Below are 23,097 nucleotides of genomic sequence, written 5' to 3'. Positions count from 1 at the left end.
ATTAATTTTAATAAAATTAGTTCCAAATCATCTTTATTTTTCTTTCTGGGAAATTTTAAACTTGGACAGAATTCCTTAATATGTGAACAAGAATTGCATTTAGTATAGCTATCGATTATTTTAATGTTTTTATAAGTTTTCCATAAGCAAATGCATTATCATTAGCAGTAGAATACTGAAGAAGATAGAGATGTGAGTATCAGACTACTTACTATTATTTACTGCAGTCTGTGGAATGCCATCTTTGATGAGTGGAACAAGTGTATAATTCTAGATCTGAAATAAACAAAACCCGTATTAGCCATTAGCTACCATCAGCTCACCAGCTTATGTCGTGGAAGGGTTTCTGAGCTCATCTGGGTGTTTGGAGCCGTGCTGGAATCTACTGAGTACTGGGTTTAGACTGGAACCTTCAGGACTTTGTTAGAACTTCTGAAGATGACTCGAGGATCCATTCTGTCACACTTTCAATACCTTGATTGTCTTTCCTTTGGATCAACATTATGAATGCTAAGCCAGAATCGCCTGAAGTTTGATTGGTAAATAGGATGCTTTACAATGAATTTCTTACTCTTACTGTACTACTCTGAAATAAATGAACTAAGTTTCCAATTTGGCCTCCATAGTAGTGAACAATATAAACACGATATATCCCACATTTATTCTTTAACTTTATGTAAAATATACTGTAAAGCAAAAATAATTATTTTCAAAAATATTTTCTAATAATTAGCTTCCCCTCCCTGCACAAACTTAGCCTAATTATGTATCAGGCATGATAAAATGAAAGGCCAGTAGCTACAGATGCATAATTTCACTCTGATAGATTGCTGTTTGAAAATAGGTTATGACAATTAGATGATTAATTTTCTTCTATTAAATAGCATTATGAGACTTCAGATTACATTTATCAGTATATTCTCTTTAGTGGGAACATAATGTGAGGAAAGGCCAAATAGAATAGGAAATCATATCCTTTGTGGAAGGATCTGAATATACTTTTTAACGACCACACTTGTGAAAATAATTAGAAAATGAAATTCTGTTTGAAAACTTATTTTATGTTCAGTATTCAAAGTAGCATATTAAAGGCGTCATATGTTAAAGGTTAAAATATGTGAGTGTGAAGAGCAAATTTCTGGATGTCCTGCTGGCAATTTTTTTTTTTTTTTTTTTTGGTTCTGGTTATCTGCAAAGTATACACCCCTTGTCAGTGTAAGTAGGGAGTGCCTGTGTAAACATTCTTGTTTCGCCTGTTCCACATAATCGTTTCTTGTATCATATTTCTTCTGACCTCGCTATCTGAAACCAATTACAGGAGATCCATTTGGGCTGCATCTATTTTCCTAAGAAGTCTAGGCAGCAGTGATTTTCTCAGAGATGAATATCAACATCAAATATGCTTCTGAGTGCTTTGTTATTTATGTTTCAGAGAGATTTTGTAGCCTTCAGCTCTCAAGAATGTGTCATGCTGTGCTGTTTATACATTGAAGATATTAATGGGTGTAGATGTCATTTTTCATTTTAATGTCTCAAATGCAACAGGCTGATAGGTTAAGCATTCCTATTTTTATGGGGAGAGATATGAGTGATGTCTGTTTTTCCCCAAAATATACATATATTTACTTTGGGGGAAAAAAAGTTATTTATAAACCTTAGAGTACTCAACGTTTTTGGTTTCACTGGGTGTTTCTAAGCTATTCTTAAACAATTTTACTTCTGGTGAAAGTTTTCAATGTTCTTCAAGAAGAACAAAAGTATTGATCTGACAGGTTACAAAGGTTTTTCACTCTTAATTCTCATAATGACCTACTTATTAGAATTACTCTATTTCTATAACTAGCATAAAGTTATTACTGCTGTAGAAAGGTGATATGCTTGAACTTTGCTTTTCATGCAAAATTTTGGTTTATTTGAAATTGCACAGTAACTATTAGGAATGGTGTTTTTAATAAATATTTTAGAGCAAATGAACTGAATTCTGGAAAGCATGTGTATTACCACACCTTTGCAGCCTTTCAAAAAGTATATCTTTAATCTATTCTTCAGATTTTATGCATCTTTTCAAAATATTTAATTTAATCTGATTCCAATTTTTTAAATGTTCTATCTCAATTTTCTTTAGATTTACTGAAATTAGATAACTTCATTAAGTAAAGTGCACCCTTAATTCAAAACAAATGTGTTTTTGGAAACTAGATAGGTTTGGCTGCCTTAGAAACCTCTTTTGTGTTGTTCATCTTAATCAGATTCAGACATTATTAAAGGGAATTTTGTAAACATCTTTTGCCTTTTGTTCTAAATTATTACTATTATTATTATTATTATTATTATTATTATTATTTTGCAGAGGTGATCATATAAATACTTAATGACTCATAGAACTTTATGAATGGTCCTAGCATTTAACTTTTCTATGTACCAATTTAGGAGGACAAGTGATTTTCACATTAGTATTTTATGTAATTGGACACCTCACACCTTATATTGGTGCAAGTATTTTAGCTCACAATCTTTCATCTTTTGAGTAGCTACAATAATTAATTGCAAAGATGAATTAAATGACTCTGAGCAATTGTTTATTGAAATTCAGTCCTAAAATGTTATCCAGAATACTGGAAATAAAAATGTCATGTGATGCCTGCCGTTAGAATTCTAACTGCCAAAGATTTCTGCTTAGGAGTTTTTAATCATTCCTGATCTCTTGGAATTGTTTTTGTTCTCTCACCTCTCATGTTTGCTATAGCAATCTCTACTGCTATGAAAAGAATGCTGAAATAGGCAAGGAGTTCTTTTGCATAAGCGTTTATACTTAAAAATGATCCTCAACTATTCTGAAGCTAACTGTAAATGCATGAAAACCACAGTAATTTAAGTCAAGGAGTGTTTTAGCTACTATCTTGTGGTATCCCATTATTATTATTACTTTTTAAAAACCAGTGCACATGCATGCTTTAGTCTAGTGATATTTTCGTGAGCTGCATCCAAAAATATCTAATTTTCTAGAGTCTTTCTATAGCCACTGGGTGTTACCTTTTCCTTTGGCTCACTTGTTTGGGTTGAGTTGAATGGATATAGTGCAGGCAGAGAAATGGAGAGGTCCGAGGCTTAGGGACCAGGGGCCTGACCTTTGCCCAGACCCTGTTGCTGCTTTCGGACTTTAGTCAAGTTATTGTAGTATTGGTTCTTCAATTACTTATCTACAAAATGTGAGAGCTAGGCTAAACAATTCCTAAGACTGTTTGCCAGCTTTGGAATTCTCCAGTTTATTAGTAATACCTGGTCAAAGAATCAAGGTGTTACAAGAGTTTAGAGCTCCATCAGGCACTGGTTGACTATGTGACGAAATCCAAGTCAAGGACGGTGGGGACACTTAACCATTTAAATGGTACATATTCTATAATAGTTGTTCGATTCAAACATTTACAAATTTAAAACATAACAGACTTATTGTAGTTTCCTTTCTGAAGTTCTGATAAGTGGATATGCCCTCTATACAGGTAAAAAATCACTCATTCTGGTGCCGTATGTTCTCAGGTACTGGACCTTTACTCACTGCCACCTCACAGCTCATTTGATGGAGCAGTGATGCTGTGGCACGGAATGCACTCTGGCCTGGAAGTCAACAGACTGGAAACAAGCACTTGGCTGCTCCAAGCCTCACTTTCCTCATTTGCTAAAGTGAGGGGCCCCTATTGGATGATTTCATGACTTCAAGATTCTGAACTACAATCATTAGAATCCTTTAAGAATAGTAAATTACTACAGAATTAAATGAAAGCTAAATAAGGTTGTCTATGTACAAAGTAAGCTAATGAACTCAAAGGGGAAAAACAATTATATGAAAAATATTAGGCAAACTTTGTGTGAATTTTGGCACCAAAAGGGAAAATAGTTCACTGATTTGTTTTGTTTTGTTTTTGAGAGTTTCACATAGACCTGGCTTAAGTCATACTGTAATAATTTCCATTTGAAAAATATCATTTGTAGTTATTTTATAAGTTGTGATTAAAACAAGAAAGCTACATTATTTAGACTATCATGTGCAATTCTAAAACTGAGTTTTGCAATAATAAAGAATTTATGAAATTAGTTTTCATTTGGTCTTTTATTTAAACTGAGTTCACTGGAATGTGCCATCCTTGGGAACATTTAGTTTGCCTTGTAATTACTTGAGAAATTTGAAAAACAGAAGGAAGATTGTTGTGAGTGAGTGTATTTCCAAATGTAAAAAGTGTGCTTTACAGACTGTGCCAGATCCTGCTACGGGAGACAAATCAGTGTTGTTGAGATGGTGCTGGTGCGTTCCGTTTGTTTACTTTGGTTTCTGTGTCTGCCTGCCTTCTCAGGAAACTCGCTGGGAGCCAGACTGTAGCAGCCCTCTCTCTGTCTTTTCATAATTGATCCGGGGATGACTGCCTTCCCTGAGGGTTAAGACGTGGCAACTTTTTCTGTTTGCTCAGCATCTCAATGCAGTAGTTCAAACATTGTTCACACCAGCTGGCAGTGTAATGCCATATGCACGTCTTGTCAAAGCAACTGTTGTCATGGATACTAGAAACTCTCTTAAAAACCAGATCATTGATTCCAATCAAAATTGTACTTTTTTGCAGCTAAGAATCTTAATTATTATAGAAGAATATTGATCTAAGATAGTTTTCCCATCATGAAAAATTTACTATGCATTCTAAAACAGTGAATAACAAAGTAAGGCAATGATTTATTTTAGTTTTATCTGTTGAAAAATTTCATCATTAGTGTTCTTACTGAACTCAGTTGAGAGAAAAAATAAGTTTGTAAAGTAGAGGCTCTTGAAAAGTTGTTTTTTAATTAGTTTATACTGCTACCTTTAAAACATCTCGTGTTTGTTTGCTTGTTTTTTTTTTTATTGCGGTATGAGTTTTTATGTGAGTATATAGTACAATTGTCAAACTACCCCTCTTCCAGCAAATGAAATGTTTACATTAATTTCTTATGTTAAGTTTTATTTTCCTGAGTGGGAAAAGAAAACATAAAAATAAATGAAAACATCTTCTATTTTGATTGGTATTCTGTCACACATAGAAACAAACCTGATTGGTTGAGTGGTAATTTCTTTGTTCTCTGATTTTGCTAAGAATGCAAATGAAAACCACTCAATTTTATTTGGCATTAAAACTGCACTTTATTTTGTCAAAGGAGAGGTTTCCCCTTGAATTGTAAGTACAAAAAAAGTGTTTTAAATCTTTAGTGAAAATCCTTATTAATTCACTTTCAAGATAATCTGATGGTGATTTGTCAAATTTAATTACAGCTTCCGGTAACACTTGAAGTATACTGCGTTTGCTTCAAAATTGTAATATGAAAATGCAAATTGAATGATAATTTAAAGGGGAGTGGGCATTTTAGTTGAACACTCACAAAGACAAGTTCCTTGTGGAAATGAGGTTATTGATGCAGTTTATGATTTTTTCCTCTTTAAGCACTTTAAACAAATTAACTTTATTTCCTGCAGGATTACATCCATCTCCATGATTTTAAGTAAAGTTGTAGATGTATGTTGTGTAATTTTTTTTTCACATTAGAAGAAAAAGAATATTTAATGATTTTCTCTAGAAAGGAGGGTGGCAGTGGGGTTCTTATACATTGAAACCTATTACTATTAACCATGGAATAACTGATAATTAATTTACCTTTCCACAAAATATTTAGATGTTGCTCCCTTTTTATGTCTAGGCTCTCCAAGCAGCAAGACAACTTCTCTTACAGCAGCAAACAAGTGGACTGAAATCTCCTAAGAGCAGTGATAAACAGAGACCACTTCAGGTGAGTGAAGTTCTCCTGTCCTTGGGGTCTTATTTGAAAAGATGTTCAAAATGATAACAGAAGTGCAGACTCAGTTGTATACATATAGAAAATTATTATATGTGTGTATGTAACTAATTTTAATTCAAAAAGAGAACTCACTATCTTCTTGAAAGAGGACAAAAAAAGTTTTCTATTAGCATAGATTTCAAAAGTTTACAAGGTCACTTACTACAAAAAAACATGTAGAAACCACATTTGGTATACATAGGCATAAAAAGTTTTATATAAAACCCCATTCTGGGATTTCAGTAGAATTTTATTCACAAACAGGTTAAAATGTGAGATTTCTACCTTAAAAGCAAATTAAAAGTAAAATGGTATGGAAGGAAACAAAGCAGTCTTAGACAGCCCTTCTGCAGTATCCAAGTGACAAATGCAGAAAACCTCTAAGGTTGCCAGAAAAACTGTTTGAATTTGCCAAGGAGTTATTGCTGTTGCTACAGTTAAAAAAACACATTCTGAAGTTTGTTGTCCATACTCACTATGTTTGTCCTGTGAAACTGATAGTATGTATGTCTTTTAAAGTAATTTTTTGTTATGTAATATAACTATTATTTTATATAGTCTTAACAGAAATGTATAAGACACTGTTTCCAGGGAAGAAACATTGTAGGGTGTATTTTGAAAATATTTGGAAGGTATGTGGAGTTGCATAAAACATCTTTCAAAATGTTTATCAGCTCTGTTGAAAGATAAGCAATGCTTTTTTAAAAATCATGTGTTATATACATGTCTAATAAGGCAAGCTTAGTTTTAAAAATAGTAAACATCTTTCTGGTTGCTTTATTTTAACAAAACTATCTTGAAATTTTTTTTATGGCCTAGCTGTCTGTTTTCATTTCCAGGTGTACTCCCAGATGTTAGTTAATTTTACAAAATGGCCTACTGAAACTTGGTGTGTATGACAGAGAATTATAGGCTACTGATCTACACAATCCAGAAACTACTTATTACCTCAAAACTGGATTAAATTTATGGCCCCTAGACATATTTGAGATGAGGACATATTTTCTTAGCAAAAGAACCCATTTTGGAGGAGTACGTGGAGAGGAGGGGGCCTTGGGGGATAAGGAGTGTGTTTCAACAGAGTCAAGTACAAATGTCTGCCATGATTGCAAGTGAGTCGTAGTGAACCAGCCTGAGTTTAAGATTAATTTTAATTTTTTCTCTTTTAAAATAAATTTCACATTTTTTTTTGTTTTAACTAATCAGTACTTCTATATTGAGACATTTTCCTCACCATCATATCCTTCCCCAAGTAATACCACTGATTGGAATATTTTCATCGAGTTATCTGATTCTATGAGAGCCTCTCTATACATTTACACGACAGAAGAATTTACTCAGAAATCACAGAAGACACCAAATAAAATGTTTATCCTCATTATGGCTTCAAATTGGGAATTTTACCTTCTTGTTGGTAGAACAAAGGAGGTTTAGATGCTGGCAGCATAAGCCGAAAGCAGGAAAGAATCAATTGTTTTGACTATCTGAAAAACACAATATATATTGTCCTACTTCTATTCATTTATCTCTTGACAAGACTGCACTGAGTAGTTGTTCCTCCCCCTCCAAAAGTCCAGTAGAAGTTTCTTTATTGATGTTTACCAGGGTATCTCTGGATAGAATGGCTGGGCTTTAGTTTTTCCACGGTCTCTTTTTTGTTGTATTGGAAGGCAAAATTTGATACTTTGTTTAAGCAAAATATACATAGCTTTTCTTGGGAAACATACACACACACACACACACACACACACACACACACACACACTAATGTGGGAATAGTAATGACTCTAAACTAAGAAACTGTTGCTCATGTACCAAGTGTTGTATAAATAAAATTTGAGCTTAAGTCCTCAATTTTGTTATTTTATCATAAAAGGCTGTTTAAAAATTTATAAGTACCTTTTAACAATTTCAAGTGCTAACCATTACTACAAAGAGTTTCATTGTGTCACTTATATTTAGTGTTTTGTGATTCATATTAACATGAATAGATCTGTGTTGTGCACATTATAAAACTCTAACATTTTATTATTATTTTGTAATTTTAATCTCATGCCAAAATGTCAGAGGAATGAAAAGTTGGTTTTTATGAATGAGAATTTAGAAATAATGAACGAAGACTTGTTTGTTTACCAAATAGACACTGCAGTTAATATAATGTGATTCTACGTTTTTAGTATTCTGTAGTACTTGATAAGCTTAGCAACTGGAAACATGCTGGAATTGTTTTAAATAGCTAATAAAAACCTAGTAGCATTTTATACTAGCTTACACGTGTTGTCAAAGGGGGATATTAGGTAATGCTTATTTTTGCATCTGCAAATACAATTTAACATGAGTTGAACTATTTTCCACTGATGTTAAAGAAAAGGGTGAAATATTTTTGTTAAAAATTTTAACTATTTAATATGAAATTAATGCTTTAAAACTTTTATGATTTTTCTCACAGTCTAGTTTTCTTTCTCCTTAACTAAGAGTTTAACCAGTCTTTCATAACAGAGTTGGTGTAGATTATCTTCTAGAATTAAAAAAGATAATTGAAAATGTTTCAAAATCTGCATTTGCAAGTAAGGTATTTGGTGTTAACAATATATCATCATGGTGGTTTTTACTTTATCAGGCATAACATACTGTTAGAGGACCAAAAGAGATATTATGTGTTTTTCATTTTAAAATACAGTTTTGAAGGACAACTATTTTATAAAGTTTGAAAGCAAATACAGATTTTAGAAAAATGTTTTGATGGCTCAAGTCACAAGAACAATATTTGGTTGTTTGTTATACTCAACTGAATTTCTTTTACATGTTGAAAAGTGGTGGCCAGATTTGAAGTGTGACATGGTAGAGAGTGTATTTCTAGCAGACTAGTACTTATCTACTATTACCTTTTCATTTACATTTTTTCAGGATTTTGTGCTACAGATGTCATAGATATTAACATATCTAATGCAAAATGGAAAGAAAAAAATCACATCTGACAAGCTTGAATACCGATTGTAGTAGTGATTTCACTTTCATGTATAGATATCTGAATATATGTATTTGAAACATGTTTACGTATTCTAGTCATTACATGAAACTCCAATTAAAATAGGGCCAATCAGTAGGTACATTGAATAATGGCATATTGATGAATAACATGTAAAGATTATGATGCAAATGGGAGCTGATATTAAACTAAGCATTACCAGATGTTTCATTTTTACATTCTTACTATGTATCCCAGAAAAGCATAGCCTTATACTAGCTGAGGAGAGCCTCTCATCTTAATGTGTTTTATTTATCTGTGTCTACTCCTAGCACTTCCTAGACTTGACATACCCAGATTGGTTCATGAGGAAAGTTAGCCAAGAGGATATGTAATGTTTTCAATTTCATGAAACTGATTTCCAGATTAAAAAGAGTAAATCCACAGAGGTGCACCTACACCACACACAAGTGCACATGCACACATACACACTTCCACAATCTGTAATTTTAAAAAATATTGTAAAATACATTATCAACTTTCTATCCTATGACAAATCTACTTAATTTAGTTTAGGTATGAAATTGGTCGCATTATTGTTCTTGTTACATTTACAGCCATGAGACAGACTTGTGGTTCTTCAACAGCTGTGCAGAGCAGAGACGTAAATTTAAGGTAAATGCCATTGCTTTGCTATCTTAGATGAATATTAGTGTATAGCATTGTAATCGCTTCCTTCATTGTAGGTTAACATCTAACATAAGGTTCTCTTTCCAATAAGTAATTGAAATTAAATTTTTAAAATAATTCTGTGTTAAATAGTTCAAGAATGGAATGGTAAAAAGCAAAAGTGAATTAAACGTAGGTGTCTTATTCTGACTCTGCCACAAACTAGTTGTATAAGTTTGCAGAAGTGACTCAGTATCTTTAGATAAAGACATTGGGCTAACTTACAGACAAAATATAATATTCTGTGGTCAAAGATTTATTTCATTTTTTTAACTAAGTGATAGGCATCTTAATTTTTCAGGAATAGCTGTGCTTTGTTGGATATTAGCTTATGAGATAAAATGATTATATTTGTTTATTTGTTTGTTTTCACTTACAAAGCACTTAACAAGACACCATAGCCCAAACTAAAGCTTTGGAATCAAAGTATTAATTATCATGTGCATGAAAACCATTGTGCAAATATCATTTTGTATAACCGAAGGAAGCATTGTTTTTTTAATGCCTTGAAATAATTTTATAAATTGCTTTTAGGAAAAATCTAAGCTACACAAATAATTACTTTATTTTAATAAACTACATTAAAATATGCTGTGATATAATACAGTTTAACAAATGTCTGTCTTCCTCTACTTCTTCCCTCCAAAATGTTATAATTAACATCAACAGCAAACAAGGAATTCTGCAGTAAGCTAATCACCATTTCTCAAATTTCACATTCAAGGGAGAAAAGAAAAAAACAAGAATAAAGTATCAAATGTTAAATAATGAAATATTTATTTTGGAGGAAAATACTACTTCTGTGGGATATAGAATCTGACATTGATAAATAAGTTTTAGGAAATTATAAAAATCCATTTATTCAGTAGTAAATAATGAATTTGAATATTACCTTTTCTGATTTCTGAAACATTAATTTCTGATTTCTGGGACAGAGGAATTAGAGAAAAGCTAAAACACATTTTGTTTCAAATACTGAAAGCAACATAATCAAGAAGTTTGTGATATGGGTTTGAGTAGAGACATCTACTGTGATTAGAAAACTAGGAATTTTTTAAACGTGTTTTTGCTATTTATACTTTTTGTGTATAAAAAAAAAGCAATAAATCTAATACACTGTTTTTATATCCTAAATTTAAAAAGAGTTTAATTTAAATACTATAACAACGGCAGACTATGCCTTCTGTCTTTCCTATTCCAGTAAAGAACATTTCTTAAACGGTCGAGTGAAATAGTCTGTTTTACAAGAACGTTACCGAGTACAATCTTGTAAAAAAACGATTCTGATGTTGCCGCCTGTGGCCAGCTAGCTGCTCAAGGCTGATACTCGTGGAGGGTCTAGGACGTCGCTCCATCAGGGCTAAGTGAGCTCGTGGGGAAAACTGGCGTACGATCTACTCACAGCACGTAGGAGAAGGAATGGACCTTTAGGGTCTGAAGTCTAACTTCGCCCTTAATTAGTAGGACAATGGGTAGAGTAACTTGAGCTCCTGGAGTCTGTTTTCTCATCTCTAAAACGGGAATAAGGATACTCACCTTGCAAGGTTGTTGTGAAGACTAAAAAGAATGTTATATAAAGTAACTATTAGGTTGGTGCAAAAGTGATTGTGGTTTAAAAAGTTAAAAATAATTGCAAAAACCGCAATTACTTTTGCACCAAACTAATAACATAAATCCTTGCAATTATAATGCATTATTAAATATTTTTTAAGGTCATCTCCAGAAAATAGATAGGTAGTCTCAGGTTCTGATAAATATTTTATAACTTGATTCCTTTTAGTTGGCCATAATTTTCACTCCTCGCTATTAACTCTAATATGAAGGGTGCCTAATCTATAAGAAAGCAACAGTGAGTGTTTCAGGTACTCCAGGTACTAGAGCATATCCCCTTCTGTAGGCCGTCACAACACACATACTTCACAGTTGCCGCGCATAAACGTATATTTTAATGTTTGTTTTTGCTACTAGACTGTGAGCTCTCTGGTGGGCGGCAGGGACGTGCCTGTCCTGCTCAGTCTAGTGCCTCACACAGTTCCTGGGGTGGAGCGTTGCTCAGGACTTACGCGCTGCAACAGGGATACAGGACGGTCTGTGGTGAGGACAGTGGGAGGAGGTTTGAGGCGGGAAACCCTTCATTCGTTCAGTGTAAACTGAGTAGTTATCCTGTGTAATATCCTCAGGGACGTTTGATTTAGTTGAGATAGGCTTGTACACAAATGTCAGGCCACAGTGGGTGTGCTATAGGAACGGGGAAAGCAGAAAGTGCTACAAGCATTTTAAAAAGAAATTTATTGTTAATTCAAGCCCAAGTGATCAGGGAAGGCCTTGTGGAGACATAGCATTTCTGTTTGGCTTAAAGAAAGGGAATTTGGCAGATAGATAAAGTAAAGGACATTTTTTTAATGGTGAGTCTTTCAGAAGATGCCATCAAAGATACAGAGATAGGAATCTGTGAGGTCTATTTAGGCCAGAGTGAGTGGGTTTGTTTTGACCGTCATAGAGGTATCCTAGTAAAGGATGATGAATGGGTTAGAGGGCTCCAAATACATACCACCGACCTACAGAACCAGAAGTGCCAGGCTCATGAGTTTGTACTTGCTGGTTGAGGTAGCAGGGACTATTAAAATATTTTGATGAGGAAGTGATATGATCAAGCAGTATTTTATAAAGAGCTACTTAATAGTGATGCATTTGGAGGACGTTTTGGGGGTAGGCAGTTGTGAGGAATCTAGAATATGGATAATCTAAAATTATTTAGTTAGGCATATGATGAATTGAGCTTTACACATGTTGAGTTACTTTTTTTTTGACAAAAAAAGTAACTTGAAATAGCAAACTTTTAGAAAAATAGAGCTTGACATAGAGGTCAGGGCTTGAGACAAATATCTATGAAAACATCCAAAAGTGATAGGTGAATCCATGCGAGTGGAGGAGAACTCTGAACAATGTAATTTACAGTGAGGAGCTCAGAAACATCCACGTGTTTCAGAGCAAGAAGAAAAAGAACCAGGAGAAAGAAAGAGGGGTAAAGAAGAATCAAATTATCATTTTTTTTTTATCGAGGAAAGGGAGAGTGTTTAAAAAATGGAACTTGTCAACCATATTATGCCATGTCCACAGGCTGAGTGATTTGTGCCTGCAATGCTCAATTGCAGTGCCGATGATTTTTAATCCCCCTTTCTTTATCATTTGCCAGTAACTCTTAGGATATGCAATACTCAAGTGATCAATAACAAATGGAAAAAAATGTTTAACATGAATGTGAAATAGAAAAAAGAGAATTAATAAATGTACCTTTGTTTCTCGATTGCTGTGTCACCAGTTGTCTGAGTAAATGTGTATTGCATATATGATACAGAATTCCCATAAATTAAATCTGGAAGAAAACTGCTTTCTAGGAGGTCAGATTTTCTCCTAGCTATCCCAGCACTTGCTTCCTTCTGTAATCCATTAGGATTTTAAGTAGATAGTCCCTCAACTTCTCTACCTTGACTTAAGTGGGTGGAAGAAAGGAAGAACATTAATATTGTTCAGGGAGCTCTCCACAGGATTTAAGACTTAGGCTGTGAGTTTTATCTTAAGATGTTTGGAGGTGTTGTGCAAGCTAAATTGAATGACAAAGTGAAGAAGAGTGTCAGTGCGTGATTAAAGACAAAAAGTGAAATTGTTTTAAAATTCACTCACATTTAAGATTCATTGTGTTATCTCTGTGGAGTCTATGCATATCTTTCAACTATCCTGCATTCTCCATTTTTATTTGGTTTTCTTAAAATTTCTCTACCTTCACATTTTCTACTATTCTTTTTCTTCCTTTATATTCTGTTCTTTTCTCTCATCATATAATCTTGTTCATTTTACCTAATCTCTGTTCCTTCATTCCCATATTAAGAAAAGAATAACTTTAAATGCCTGTAATTATTTAATTCTATCTTGAATCTGATATTCTAACATATCATTTTACTAACAAGATAGTAAAACTGTGCTACTTCTTATAATCCAGTATTGAATATTTTGTTCTTATCTTGCCCCAAGAATAGTTTCCTTTAAGTTAAAATGCTATTCCTTAAAATGCTATTTTAAGTTGTAATTTTAGTATGAAAGCAGCTCTACTCTTGAATGTTTCTGTACTTATAAGAACCTAGAACCCTGAAGAATTTCACATAGTGCTATTATAATAGAAACCTCCTGTTTCTGATGACATCTATAGGTGGCTCTTTTAAAGTTACCATCAGAATGGTTTCATCATTTCTTAAAACCTTTTGTCAGATTTCCTAGAACACTTGTCAAGAAATGAATATGCAAGCTAGAATTGCTAGGGATGGATGTATTAAAAGGCCAGGTTTTGTAAACAGGTCTTAGGTTGTGCTGATTTTGATTATTTTAATAATGTTGAATTTGGAAGCGTGGCATTTGAAATAACCAAACAAAAGTGAAATGAATTGTTCTTTCAAAAAGATTTGATTCATTTTAACTAAATATAAAAGTCATACAAGCTTTTTATAAGACTCAAACATTACTTTAAGTTAAATTATAGTTGAGCACTAAGTTACTTTTTCCCAAAGTTATTTAATAAACATTAATAAATTGCGATAGTGTAGTAGATTTTTTTGATGAAAAGGATGTTCTCTGATTAGATGATGAGCAGTCACTCATGAGAACTAATTGTGGCTGACGCTTGACGTTCACAAGGTGAGCGTCCTGAGCTCTGCATGAACCTTCAAATCCAAGAAATGCCCAGATCAAAAATAAGCAGAGGTCTGTGCAATCTTTCTACCAAATACGGCCCTTATTCTGAACAAGCTACCATTGTTTGTAACACAAGTTAGCAACTTTCCAACTTTGAATAAAATTTACCTGATGATCATTGTCAGTTTTTTACAACAAAACAATTGTTTTCACGTCACATCTTTCCTACCTAGATGAGAACAGGTAGAGAACAGCAAAACTATGTGAAAGAAGAATGGGTAGCAATGGCTGAGTTAGTTTATTTGTGTGAGAAGCTAGGGATCCAAAGACTACATCACCTCCCAGCATGCTTGATTCGGTTTCATGGCTTGGTGAATTACAGGGGTGTAACGTCTGGGAACCTTGGCATAATTTGAAAATAATCAGACCAATCTTCTACATCTGGGAATTTTAAGAGTCCACATTACTAGATCTTACAGCCTATGAAGAAAACCCAATGTGAACAAACAAGGCCCCCCTACTTTCCTAGCTGGTATTTTATATGAAGAATTAAGAAAGGCACTCAATATTATTATTAATCTTTTCCTTCATTTTAGCTGTAATCTCCCATGACATCAATAGATTACCTGGAGTACTTCTTCAGAGTACAAGCTGCCTGGCATGTTGTTTAAGGGCCTGGGGTAGGCATTGTCTTGGGTATGAGGAGACCTCATAGAAGTTCAGTAATGAGTAGAGGCTTTATTTTAACAATCTTTGATTGTTGACTGGTTTGTCCCAGACATTGTGAGCTTGTTATTTTATCCCTCAAATTGGAGAGCCTCTCTTTAGATTCAGTTCACAATTGAAGGTCTTGAATCACATCCAGCTTAGCTAAAAGTATTTGGTGTTTTTTGTTTTTGTTTTTGTTTTGTTTTGTAGTTTTGTCCTTTGATCATGCCAATTTTTCTAGTTTTATTAGTATTGACAGAACATGTAGTACCTAATAGTTAAGCATTTGGACATCAGAAAGTAGATGGAAAATTTCTGTGCACAGTATATAAATTCTTACACTTCCATGCTAACACTTGGATTGCTGTAAAAACTACCACCTTAATCTCTTCTACTGCTAGTGCCACTGCACATTGTCAAGTGACAAACCAAGGAACATACTGAACAGCTTGATGTGCTGACATGAGGAAAATCTGTTGTCTCACAGAAAACCTGTAGTAAATTCTTCAGCAGGATATCTTTGTAAAAACAGAAACAAAAAAGCCCACAAAGAATAAAATCATTGTCTCTATTCTACTGTCTTCCCATAGTAACAAGCATGTGATAGACATTTAAAACATTAATTAGTGATTAACATATGAATAAAGATATAGTTTCTCAAAAACTTGCGATCATTTAAAGTTTTCCCTTTATTCCAGGAGAATATATTTCCCTTAATCAATAACAATTACCACTCCCCTATACAGTATTAGATTTAATTTAGGCCAATAGTTTACAAGTCTAAGGTATTACTTGAAAATCTTTTTAAAATGGAGACTCTTGGATCCACCCCAGACCATTGAGTTAAAATTTGTGGGGGATGGGATCTGGGAAAATCAAAATATTTTAAACTCTCAGAGAGATTCTAATGTAACTGGTCCACTAAGTGTGTATAGGAACCCTGATAAAGAGTGCCGATTCTGGATTCCCTTTTTAATGTACTGTGTAATTTTCCCTCTCTGGGACTGAGTTTTCCAATCAACACAATGAAAAAGTTGCACTAGGTTCCTTCCCAGTTTAACAGCCCTCAAATCTCACTCCTGCATTTTGTTTGTTTGCTTGTTTGTTTGTTTATATATGTCTTTGAATCTGAGCTAATTAAAAAGGCCCCTGAACAGGTTTCTTGAGGTATTTCTCTCTGTTCATTCTTTCCAGGATCATTTCCAACAATATTATCAGAATTTTATCTTTACTGTCATTACTTCTCATATAAAATTATCGGTAATGAACTCATTCCCTTCTCATCTTTGATTCTGTAAAAATGATACTGGCTTTCTAAAGTCCTCAGTATATGTCCACCTTGCAGCTGGCCTCCCTTTAGGCATTAGAAACGCTCAGCAAAGGCGGCGCCTGCTGCGGGGCCTGTCCACCCACTGCCCACCACCGCCTCTCACGCTGCATCTGAGTAGCGACGTCAGACTACGCACAGCTCCTCCAACATTGCTTCGTGTCTCGTGCAGCACACTTGCACTTCCCTTTTCTCAGTGTGCCTTTCCCACCTTTCCATCTTCTGTGCAGCTTTTAAGTTTCCACTGTCAGCTTTCTGTGAAGTCTCCTCTGATACCCTCCAGGCCACACACACGCAATGTGGAATTACTTTTTCTATATATTCTTCTACGTACTTCGGTCCTTGTATGTGTCACAGCGAGTCATAATTACTCTAAGCGCCTTGATGGCAGGGACGATGCCTCACTCATCTTCATATTTCCAGTGTCTGGCACACAGTTGGTTGTGTATGAATGTGTGGAGTTCATAGCCCATTGCTACGCTACAACCCTGTCAAGTTTCTCCTCTCCCTTGGACTCCACTTGGGTTTTCTCAGTCAGCCTCCCATGTTTCTCAGTCCAGATCGCTTCCTTTCAAGCTGAGATTGTTTACCTCTCCCTACCCTAAATCAATATTTCCCTCAAGTTTTTCTAATCCTATTGTACAGGCTGTAAATTCTTCTTATCTATGGATGGGGTCATATTCTCTGGCCTAATGTGAAAATCACAGGTTCTTCAGCCTCTCAGCAGGGCATGGAAAGCTATATGCTATCAAACACCTGATACATTGTAACCATGACTTACTCGCTGCTGCTTCCTGAGCATCTCTTCCTTCCTTCCTTCCTTCCTTCCTTCCTTCCTTCCTTCCTTCCTTCCTTCCTTCCTTCCTTCCTTCCTTTACTCACACATTGATAGGTTGTTTCTTACATGCCAGCCACTTGGCAGGGCACCATGAACTATAAGAACTCTGGCATCCACTTGCTTTTGTTCCTACTTCTCTATTGATTTAGATCATTTCCACCCCCAAACTCCTATGCATAGGTCAAGGCTCTATTTCCTAGAGGCTTCTTTAACTTTTCAAAGAGAAATAATCCCTCACCCATGTCTATTTAGACATAGCATGCATCATACTGTTATTTTCTTTTCCTACATGCATTGGTTACAAAGCTAGATCACACCATATTTGATTGTAGTTATTTGACGACATGCCTGGCGCAGTCTCAGAGCTTAAACCCTCGGAGGTCAGAAATTACATTTTATTTCTAACAGAATGCTTGGCACATGGTACATGCTAAATAAATCTTTGCAAAATTGAATTGAATTTTGCAAATTGAATTGCTCCTTCTTTGTCAAAATAAATCCTGGGTATTATTTCTATTATACCTGATAAAATAAGTATGAAGTTATGTTATTTACCAGCTTTTCTGTGTTTTGTAGAAAAGAACTTACAGGCAGACATGGATATCAACACCAGACACGTGCAGGTTGCATCACACATACATCTTGTCTTTGCTCTAGTCAGGCAGTCTGTATGAATACTGCTTCAACTGACCCCTTTTCCTGAGGAGATGACATGTAATATACTTATTTAACAGTAAGAATTATTTCTCCTTTTAGCTTTACCCAAGTATTATCTTTCCAGATTCCGTCTTCTGGTTTATGATTTTATACACACATAAAATTTTTGCTTACAACAAGCCCCTTACCCCTATTTAGTCTGTTTCTTTTGAGGAAGATACACACTGCTTCCTTATTCTGTACTCGTCATGCGTCTAACCTACTAAATACCAACGACACTTTTACTAGGGAACTGGAAGTAAGAAGTCTGCTTAATAACGTGATATTGGAATCAGACAGGATTATAAATGAGATATGAGGATTTCTCAGCTATCATCTAGGAACTATACTCTCTACATTATTTGTTGGTATATATGTTTTATGAGTTAATTACATCTGTTGCTCTAGCCATGTGAATTTTAGCTATTTCTGCTAAAATCCTATGTAAACTTCCTGTGGAGTTTATCAGCTGCTCTACTTAGGAATATAGATGAACCCCTCCCCACACCCCCAGCTCACCCCCCATTTAATAACCAGCTTTCCCAGAGGCCTCACGCATGCCTTCTGTTTCCATCCCGTTGGCCTGAACAGTGTCACATGAGCACTCACCTCTTTGAGTCTGTGGAGCTGTTTATGTTTCACTTTGTTAGGCACTTTGTCACACTGAACAAAGTTTGGGTCCTTTTGGCAGAGAAGAAGAGAGGGATGGATTTTGGAATAGGCAGCTAACAGTGTCTGCCATTGACAGTTTACCATGGAGGTCATTACCAACTCATGAGGCCAAAGGGATGATGAAAAGGGATTTTATGACTTTAGACACCTTACTGACAAGATTTTCTTACTTTTTTTACCTCCTAGGGAAATTTAGAAGTACATACACCTGTGTATTAATGTGACTAACTGTCAGTGGCTTATAGGGCTTTTTTCAAACTTTTAATGTTGCTAATTATCACAAAAAAATGTTATTAAAGACTCAGTATGTATTCAGTATGAGGGAAAGCACAATGCAAAGAAAACTGACTAGAGGTGGTTCTCTGCCAGCAAGGTCACCACTGGCACGGTCACCGCTGGAGCTTGGCGGCACTGGTGACATGGCCGCTGGCACAGGTGGTGCAGACACGGAAAGTTTACATTAGTGCACGCTTTTCAAACACTGAAGTAAGTGTTTTTTGAGGGAAGATGAAAAAAATAGTCATCAAAGCTGAATTTTAAACAAGTTAGGTCAGAAAAAAAATTTTATTTCGCTTTTAAAAGCCAAATATATGTTAGGTGGTGGTATTTCTGTAAAGCTCGTGAAAGTCCCAACTTTCCTCCTAGCTCCAGTGAAGACAAAAGACATTCCACACGTCTTCTGTATTTCCTGCAGTAACCTGTATTACAAACAGCCACACTAGCAAAACAGGTACTCCGCAGAGCATCGAGAAGTCCCTGGGAAACTGCTTCTCCCCATCACCTCCAGCCTCTCTGAGGTCACTGAGCTCCTTCTAATGTTCCGCTTCAGGCCCCTCTGCCCCGGTGGGTCATTCTTTTTTTTTTTTTTTAATTGGGGAAGGGGAACAGTTCTTTGTTGGGGAACAGTGTGTACTTCCAGGACTTTTTTTTTTTTCCAAGTCAAGTTGTTGTCCTTTCAATCCCAGTTGTGGAGGGTGCAGCTCAGTTCCAGGTCAGGTTGCCTTTGCTAGTTGCAGGGGGTGCAGCCCATCATCCCTTGCGGGACTCGAGGAATCGAACTGGCAACCTTGTGGTTGAGAGCCCATGTGGGAATTGAACCGGCAGCCTTCGGAGTCAGGAGCACGGAGCTCTAACAGCCTGAGCCACCGGGCTGGCCCCGGGTGGGTCATTCTTATCCCCGCGTACACGCCACAATTGATGACAACTACCCCACTTTTCCCTGTGAGGAATCAGAGAGTTGGGACGTTGGTTAACTTTCCCGAGGACCCAGAGCTGAATGTCTGCTCTGCTTTGATTACAAGGGCATTTTTTCCCACCACCCTTTGTATTAATATTTGAAATGAATGAATCATTTTCTCCAGGATTCTGTTTGGGGATGGGCAGGAGGAGAGGAAAAGAAGAAATTCCTCATTCTGTGCAGGCTGCCTGTCTGCTGGAAGGCTAGCCATGCTGGGGGAGTAAGAACAGAGGTCCTTATGCTGTATGGGATGCTGCCCAACCAGACCAGGGCCTTTCTCGTTAGTGTTTGTCACCACTTCATCCAGGGCACCAGGAGAATAAGAATTAGTCATTGGTTTGGGTCTGAGGTACTGGAAATGCATAATGATTTTTAATAATCTTACCTTCTCTGATAGATCCTGCATGCTCTCTAGTAATTATCCAGAATGAAATTAAAATGAACTTAGTCCATCGTCTTCTTAAAATGTGTGGTTTATGGAATTAGTGCAATTGGATTTTAGCTTCCCAACAAAGAAAATAGCATAACAGAGTTTTCTTTAGAGAAATATGTCATACATTTAGAAAGCAAAGAAAGTAAGCCAAATAGCCACATTATTTTAATTCTCTGTAGTAAAATTGTGAATTTTAAACAATTTTTCTCCCTATTTTTTATCTGCTCTTCTTATTCCTATATATAGTTTCTTTTTATTTTATTTCTAATATTCACTTACAATACGCATTTTGCATATTAGGCCAGGAAGATCAACCCTAATATATGGCCAGTCCAGGCAGGTATACAGTAGGCTGGGTGCCAGGTAACAGGGAAAGCAGGAAATCTTTCTCTCCCTCCCTTTCTTTCTCTCTCGTTCCCTCCCTCCCTGTTTCCTCCCTCCCTTCTTTCCTTCTTCACTTCTTCCCTTCTTTCCTCTTTCTCTTCCTCCCTTCTTCCTTTTTTCCTTCCTTCTTGCATTCTTTCTTTGTTTCTTCCCTCCCTCCCTCCTTCCTTTCCTCCCTTCTTTCCTTCCTTCCTCCCTTCTCTCCTTCCTTCTTTCCTTCCTCCCTTCCTTCCTTCCTTCCTTCCTCCCTTCCCCCCGTACTCTGGCCTTCCTGCCCCATTTGTAACCCCTTTGTTAAATACTAGAACATTGAATCAATCTGTTAAATACAGAAATACATGTAAGTGCAATAAAAAGACTCAGATACTTTCTGATTCGTGATTCCCCGGTCTCTGAGGACACCAGGACTTGTTGCAACAATGTGCATTAATCACTCAAGTTTCTTGAGGAACACTGATAAGGAGTTACTCACTGCTAAGATGTGTCTTGCCATCACTAAAGGGTCAAAATAGCATTGATTCACAATTTCATATGAATCCAAATTGCTTTAAAAGAAACAGCTGTTCTCAGAACAATTGATGGTGGGAATGTTTCTTAAGAACCAAATTAGAAATGTTACTTAAGCCATTGAGAAGTTATGTTATTTGGTATTCCCATTCAATAATTTCCAATACTGCTAGAGTAAAGCAGAGGTGGTTAATCTATTTTCTCTTCCCCCCACCTTTTTGCTTGCTATTCTATTCAAGTAGACATTTATTTAATAAGAAGAGAGTTTAGGGGTAATATAGAAATAAATTCAAAAGCCTACTCTATAGAATTTCATGTGAAACAAATTATTATCATACTCCAGTGGAAAAACCACAAGCTAAAAACAAAATAGCAGTATAATTTAAAAACTGGTTTACAGTGTTCTGTGTATTAGAATTTACATACTCAGTCAATCACTCCATCAGAGAAACGTGACTATAGCCCTCAGTGTGAGATGCTTTGCTGGACAGACACCAGGTACCACCGGGGAGTTGAAGACACTCCTATCCTCAGGAAGCTGATAGTCTGGCTAGATAAAAATCAGAGTAATAACCATCCTTCTGAGCTATGTTAAACAAAATTCAGTGGTTTAAGGGGAAAAAAACTGGCAGTTATAGCTTTTTAGAGCATTCTATGGAATAAGTTGGGTGTTTTGTCGTTTTTTACTAAGTGTTTAGTGAATCAGCCATCAGTTACAGCCTCAGCACAATAAGGTTTTCTTCATTTTTGTGCCTCCTGATGCTGTGTTTGTGGTTCTGTAAAATTTATAGAGGACTGAGTTACAAATCAAAGAGGAATCAAAGAGGGATATTGAAGTGTGTAAAGAAGTCTAGGGATAACAAGTAATATGATAGAAATGATTAAAAGGGAAATGGGAGAGCCTATCACAAAGGGGTTTACCCAGACTGAAAAGGAGAAAAGAGAAAAAAGTGTTTTAATAATTTTCTCACATTAAAAAAAAAAAATCATCATTTCAAGGATAGTAGGCATTTATCTTTCTACATTGCTGAGAGTTAGGCAAGAGTAATAAATTCTCATTTTCATCAGAAAAATCAGAGCACTTATAAACTGGAACTTCATGTCAGCGAAGGTTTTTAAGAGTTAACATGTTTTATGAAAAACATTTATAACTATTGTCCTAAGTTCTATTTTTAGTTCACAAGTAGCCTTATTTTGAATGATTATTAAAGCAATGTGTGCTTGCAAAAATAGTTCGGGCAATACAGAAAGGTATGGACAATTGAAATCCCCCTGAATCCTGACCTCGCAGTGATCCTGTTAGCACATGTGTGTATGTGTTATGTTTGTCTCCATGTAGCAACATCATGCTAGCCTCCAAGCGAGTGCACTTTTATATTTTACAGTTCTTTTAAAACCGAAGATTCATTTGTATATCCATTCATTGGAGTGTGGCTTAGTGTGGGACCATAGAAAAGCAGGTACATGGTGTAAATGAGCTGTCGGCGACCTGTTTGGGCTTTGTGATAAAGTAGAGTCACACTGTGTGGCGGATGGGAGAGGCTTTGGGTTCCAGGATTGACTCCCCCTCTCACGGCTCTGACACCTGGAGAGCAGTTCACTTGGGTGGCCTCCTTTTCTTTTTCTGTCAACTGGGAAGATTTGACTCCTCTAGCTCTGAAACTGTATTATCCTGATGCTTAATTTTTAGCAAGAGAATATACCTTTTGGTAGCTTTATATTTACAAAAAGTTAGCTTTCTTTATGTGTTACATGTTAAAAACTTTTAACTTTAATAATAAGTTTTTGCCTTAACAGCAAAAACAAAGAGAAACAAGAGTACTTTAAAATGTGAAAATTTATAACTCATTTATTGAGGTTAAAATATTCTGATACTCAGAGAAAAAATGAAATTTGTTGTTAGAATATTATTCAATGTGCATATTCATTACATACAAATATAGTTTTCATTTCATTATGTTCCACATGCCCCATGACATGCCAGCATATCTGTTTAGAGTACTTTTCTGTGTGCTCAATTATATATGTAAGGTTTTTAATGAAGAAAAATAAAATAAGG

General features: G+C 35.5%; 1 protein-coding gene across 3 annotated transcripts in view; it reads left to right on the top strand.

Annotated features, from left to right (window-relative positions):
* FOXP2 (forkhead box P2) overlaps window positions 1-23,097 on the top strand; it is a 606,662-nt gene that overhangs the window by 442,022 nt on the left and 141,543 nt on the right. For all 3 annotated transcript variants that reach the window (XM_033099057.1, XM_033099059.1, XM_033099058.1), the window contains one exon: window positions 5,716-5,805. In XM_033099057.1, the coding sequence (XP_032954948.1) occupies window positions 5,716-5,805 (90 nt within the window). The remainder of the gene's footprint in view (window positions 1-5,715; window positions 5,806-23,097) is intronic.

The sequence above is a fragment of the Rhinolophus ferrumequinum genome, chromosome 26, assembly GCF_004115265.2.
Source record: "Rhinolophus ferrumequinum isolate MPI-CBG mRhiFer1 chromosome 26, mRhiFer1_v1.p, whole genome shotgun sequence".
In the NCBI taxonomy this organism is placed as follows: Eukaryota; Metazoa; Chordata; class Mammalia; order Chiroptera; family Rhinolophidae; genus Rhinolophus; species Rhinolophus ferrumequinum.
Note: the sequence above shows the minus strand (reverse complement) of the source record. Positions and strands in the feature narration are given on the sequence as shown.